Source organism: Gobio gobio (assembly GCF_949357685.1).
Source record: "Gobio gobio genome assembly, chromosome: 17".
Classification (NCBI taxonomy): Eukaryota; Metazoa; Chordata; class Actinopteri; order Cypriniformes; family Gobionidae; genus Gobio; species Gobio gobio.
In genome coordinates this window covers 12,636,881-12,642,880 of record NC_137110.1, presented here as the reverse complement: position 1 = coordinate 12,642,880, position 6,000 = coordinate 12,636,881, and the positions used below count along the sequence as shown (strand labels likewise).

At 38.0% G+C, this 6,000-nt stretch overlaps 1 protein-coding gene across 3 annotated transcripts in view; it reads left to right on the top strand.

The window, feature by feature from the left end:
- Nucleotides 1-266: 266 nt before the first annotated feature.
- sema3fa (sema domain, immunoglobulin domain (Ig), short basic domain, secreted, (semaphorin) 3Fa) overlaps nt 267-6,000 on the top strand; it is a 51,835-nt gene continuing 46,101 nt past the window's right edge. The window contains exons 1-2 of one of the 3 annotated variants that reach the window (XM_079841234.1): nt 267-804; nt 1,567-1,737. In XM_079841234.1, coding sequence (XP_079697360.1) covers nt 1,608-1,737 — 130 coding nt within the window. In that variant the 5' untranslated portion in view covers nt 267-804; nt 1,567-1,607. Of the gene's footprint in view, nt 805-1,476; nt 1,738-6,000 lie in introns of those variants that run through there. The other 2 variants (XM_079841236.1, XM_079841235.1) reach the window with 2 other exon arrangements.

The window sequence follows — 6,000 nt, the reverse complement described above, 5'->3', positions numbered from 1 at the left end:
AGCTGGAGGTGAAACAATCTTCTTTTGTAATTTAGTTGTACAAAAAAAAATTTTGTTGTTGATCGTCATACACTTTACTACCAGAAAAGGTGCGTTTTTCATAAGAGGTGCGTTGTATCATATTTTTTTTATAAATATAGATATTATTAGCCTTATTATATATACACGTGCTTCCTTTCTTTTCAGAACAATGCACTGAAATTGTTGTCTATTATCTCCAAATAACTGCCACTGTTGTGAACGCGTGTAGCGCGTGGGCGTCGCCCAGGGGTGATAGAGAGTGAGCGCGAGGCGAGCGCACGCGAGAGTCCTTCGCATGTTTGCGTGTGATTTAGTGGAGATAAGCGTTTCACCCTCATTACTAACATGTCTCGAGATTTTGTTTTGGTTTCGCCGCATGTATTTGAATTGCCTAATTGCGTTCAAAACATAAATGGGTGTTACTGTTAAGGTAAGTCTCCGCCCAGGGGGAGTAACAGCGCTCCATCCACCTGCCAGACTACTTCAGTAGCAGACAGTCAGTGGACCTGAAGCGCGCGCTCTGCTGTTGCTGCTGCTGCGTGGACAAAAATACACGAGACGGGTTTAAAACTCCGGTCGAGAGGGGATACGCGCACTTCTTTTGAATTGACACGGAATCAGTCACATAAATTAGTTTAAAGGATCAGCTACTTTGTGGACACGTGTATGCTGTTACTTTTGACTGGACGCATTGTTTTTGTTTCTGTGCGTTTTCTTTGCTCTGGATTGTAAATGATTTCTACAGTGGGACACGCAGGATCGTTTGTGACGGACGTTTTGTAGGTGAGTTCTGCATTATTTTTTCCATTGTGTCATTATGTTTCACGGTTAACGTGTAGCCTGTTTTATGCTTTACGTCACATAGACCATAAATACTTGTTTGTAGCCTACAGAAGATCAGCAGAACAGTTGTTATCCAAATGTTTTTATAGGCTACATTATTTTTAAGCGGATCATCGGGAAATCCGATGGAAAAATATTTTGAAAGATTTATTGAGACATGTTTTTGCTGAAAATGGATATGACACTGCTATTGATAAATTAAGTTCATTTGCAAGTCATATGCTGACTGATATTTGATTTGTTTGGAATGAGGGAAAAAGCATTAGTTGTGACAGAGATCAACCGCTGTAGTTTTTAAGAACGATACTTCACTGATTATTTAAAGTGATTCAATCTTTTTTATTATTATTTATTATTATTATTATTCTTTTACTTCTGCTTTTTGACGCAATTAACTAAATGGTCATTATACTACAACACTAAAAACCATAACGTGCATTATTAATATTTTATTACACATGGAATTTTGAACAATATTTTACCATTCATCAGTAGACTTAATATTAAGGATTCAATAGCCGATTGAGTAGAAATATGTAAATATCTGTTAAAAAATAACTCAAACTTATTAGCTCTATTAACAATTTCCATTTGCTTCTGTTGAATAAGTATATATGTGAAATTGATGAACTCTTTCAGCTCATTTATATCAGTCTAATGTTGATCCTCACCCCCTTCCTCCCTCCCTCCCGTCTCATGCAGGACCGAATAAATCTCTTGTGGGTCTTTTGGATAAAGTGATCATGCAGGGAGTCGGGACTTTGGTGCTGGGGACCCTTCTGGTCTCTGTGTTCTCAGCTGCCTCGGTCCACAGCAGCCCTTTGTCTTCTCTGCCACCCGCCTCTGTTCCACGAGTCTTCCTGTCCTTCAAAGGTAAAATGCATTTCTGTTGTCTCACACTGTTGCTCTGTGGATGCTTACAGCCCCTGCTGGAGATGACATCCACTGCTTTCCTGTTCAAATGAATGTAGAAATAAATAAACAAACAACTGCAATTGATATGACATAGATTGCATGGGAAATATGCGTTATTATTTTTGTCCTCTGCGTTTCCAGGAAACCCGAGTCTCGTAATGTTAACTTCCAGTGCGTTTTTAATGTGTCGTATTAGGCAATATAGGTTTTTTGAATTGTGCTTTGTGGGAATCTCTTCAGTTTTGTGCTGAGCAAGCTACTTCCCTTCTTAGGTTACATGTCTGTTTCACCTTTCTAATTCAAGGAGTTTTCACAGTCTGCTGCCTGAACTAATTTTCCTTTCTGTTGCCCGTTATTGTGTTTCTTTAATTGGTTTTTCGAACACTCTTTGGGATTGAGCATGTCTACCAGAAAGGACCTAAATTCTGAATTTGCGCAACTGTGAGTTTAACCCTTGCCGGGGGAATTGGATTTCATGTTGGGGTTTGTGCACGGCTCTTGGTTGGCTAAGCAATGCAATTAGTTTTTAGTTCTGAAACAGTATTTCCCATGGGATTCTCTGAACTGTGTTTTTTTTTCTGAATATCTATGTTCTTGGTAGCAGCCTATTTTCCAGGACTACGCATCCATGATTTCTTATAACAGTGCAGTTTTATTGTAATTTTATTCTCTGGAATCGCAATTGAAAGGTAATATTTGCTTTTAAGCTTAAACTGTATGTTTACAGTCTTTCCTCCAAAATGGAATACTGATACTGTACATGATATTGGTGTGGTTGTTTTCCCAGGACCTTTATGTCTAATCTTAGTGTACTTCTGTCAGTCAACATTGACACTGACCACTCTTGACTGCCAAAATGTACACTGGAGACATACGACATGCATGCACAGGATAGGATATTCCAACTTACAATGTGAAAAAAATATGATTTATGAGTTTTCTAGAGATTATCAAAATACCATAGTGCAACTAAAGATGAAATTAAAGATCTAGTCTGCTTTATGTAAGACGGAGTGGAAGCCCTTTGGATGGATTAGTTCTGGCTAGTTCTGCTCCTCTGTCCAAAAGCTTTGACTAAACACTTGAATCATGTTCCTCCCCTGAATGTCTTGTAAAGACGGCTACATTTGTTTAGGATTTATACTCACTAAACATTCTGTTCTCTTCCATAAACAGCTTCAAGCTCAGTAGGATCTTGTTTTGGTTTTTTTACATGGGATGTGTCATTAGAAAATCATTATGATGGCTAACCAAAATCCAGGCTTTCGTTGTAATTGCCTGCACTGTGCCTGCACTCTTTGAGACACACAGGACATCCTGTTTTATATCCCTCTCAGTTGCTTAAATGCGACTATTTGAGCAATGAGGTCATCTGTTCACTGTTGTAACAGGGTTCTGCACCCTTCATGATTGCATTGAAAATGCCTTTTAGGTTCCATTTCATTCTTGAAACAAACTAAAAAGGCTGCAATTTGAATGTAAGGAAGTAGAAATACAATTAATTGAATTCAAAGAGATTAATGTAACTCATTTGATCTAGAAAAGCAACGTTTTTTAAAGACAAATTTGAATGTTGGCTTCGAAAATGCTTGATTTTAAAGTTATGAAAAAATGTGTAAGATGGATGGATGGATAGATAGATGTGAACTCATGAACTGAAAGAGAATCAATTCTTCAGTTCTGAATTTTTGCACAACTCTGTGTTGTAATATATGTTGTTTGAACATTAAAGTATTTGATATACAGTAGAGAATATTTAATTTCATGCATGGAGCATGATGATTCAATTTAGCTATGAAGTCTGGTTTAAGGAAAATGGCATAAAGAAAGAAATGAATACCTTTTATGCAATCCTCCCTGGGGGGGATTCAGGTATAATTCACAAGTCCATCCCTCATACATAAACGCAAGCTTGAGCACACACATGAATGCCCCCACGCATACACATTTACTGCGGTTCACCGCGATCTCCTTCTTTCTGATTCTTATTCTCCAGTATGAGCATGTAAGGAGGGAGGGCAGGGAACTCTGCCAGACAGAGTCAGTTTTCGGCTCTGAGGGAGGACTTGGCTGCTGTTAGCAGTGTCGGTGAGTTAAGAGAGCAGATACTGGTGTCTTCTTGTGCCCTTACGCATTACAGACAGTCCAGACCACAAAAACGTCCCTGGAAGCCCAATCATCTGTGAAGTTCGAGGTCTCGGGCTCTGCAGACATGACTTATTACAAGTTCAGACTCTTTTCTATGGCTCTTCTCATCTTTTCCCTGTTTTGTGGGAGTGACTATGATATATTACATTTGCCCTTCTCTTTCACATGCGCACACTTCTTTTTAAACCCCCTCTTTCCCATGTATCTCTGCAAGCCTGGGATTTACATGCTAAAAGGTAGCCCAGAGGACTTACGAAGAGTCACATGACAGCCTAAGTTCATTTCTTTGCATATGCGCCCTCGCATAACTCTTAGTTTTTGGACATGACAGTGGATTTATGGCCATGTTTATGCATATTATATCACTTTACAGTGGTTAGGAGAGCCCAGGGATGATTCAAGAAGGAATGCTGTGAGAATTGGTATTCTGTGAGTCTGGATGTGTGTTTGAAAATGGTGCCACGGGTGTTGTTTGTGCACATTGTTTTAATTTAAATTCCATTAGTAGATTCTCTGAGGGGCAGAGTGCTTTTTGCTCAATTTACACAAATGCTCTCAGACTGAGGACATTTTAAAGTAAGTATCTCAAGGTGCATCAAAACTACAAGGTGGGGCGGATGGCAATGCATAAATTATCAGTTATACAGGGCATTTAAAGTGTTGTGCTTAATTCTCCTTTGCTATTCTATAGTTAACACATGTAGTGTTTAAAAAAAAAAAAAACAGTCCATCTGCTGTAGGTGATAGTCTGTGTGGTTTTCTAATGGGAGACAGCTCTGGTTTGATAGTTTTAAGAGTTATCATTTAATGCAAAGTGCTTATAAACCCTATCCACCGCATATAGATCCATCCATGACCACGGATGTGCTTTTTTTATGTGGATATGATGTCACAGTCCAGGGCTTCTGGTCTAGTAAGAAATCAGGAATATTAAAATAATAATACAGTTAAAAAAGTTAAAATATAGCGGTATCAGTGCAAACTGGGAGTTTCGTCCATGTTAGAGTGGTCAATTTGCGTTTAGATTTTTTTTGTTGTATTGATTTAAAAGCAATGATCTATATAAATGACTGGATCGCTCATGACGTTATAATAAGTGAAGCCACTGCGTCACCATATTGGTATTCCCTAGTATTTCCTTACATTCTATTGAATTAATAGGAAGTCATCTGATTTTAATTAGAAACATTACCTAACAAGTCCTAATTTTTATATATTGGAATCCCTGTGCATTCTTCCAATGCAAACAACCTAAACATTTCAATGGTTATTTGTTTAAAGTCAGGAATTTCCCCTACTTATTAAAAGTTACGTTCATTTTCATTACAGTAGCGAATATCCTCAGCTGATGGACGAAATACCTCAGCATTTATAATTTATTCTTCTGAAGTCTAAATACAGATGTATGCTTTGTAAGGCTTGCTTACACATGCGGCTGTCCTTTTAATAAAGAAATTATTAACAAATAGATTGAAAATTAATGTTTTATTTGTATTTATAGGTTAAGATTAAACTATGCATGTTTGGATGTGTGTATTGTGTATGTGTGAGTTTCAGCTGTCACTGAATGTACTGGCAGAATATCATCAAATATATATTTATCTTTGACATACCTTCCCGGGAACTCGCTTTGTTGCTTTATGTTTTGAAGTGTCATAAAATATCATGGTTCCGTCATGCAGTTGGTGATGAATTGGAGTAAATCAAACATGGCCTATCTGCATTTCTTCTTATACTATATTTGCTGATAGACTTGCCAGCTCTAGCAAAAAGCCAAAAAGCTAATACCCAAAATGTCATATGCTCAAGCTCCTGCACCTGCTTCCAGCAGCTTGTTGAGCATTGTGAAAATTATCTAGAAGTTTAAATATATACTTTGACCTGGGCACAATATATGTGTGTGCGGGTTTGTCTGTGCTGGAGGCTTTTTTTTTTTTTTATATCTTCAAACAAGCCCTAATAACAGCCTATTTGAGGGTGCCAGAGGCTGAGGTTGTGACCCCAAAAAAACAGAAGCAGGTCATTGTCAGGGTGATCCGTCCTCGCTGTGTGGGAAAGAGAGAACAAATTCTT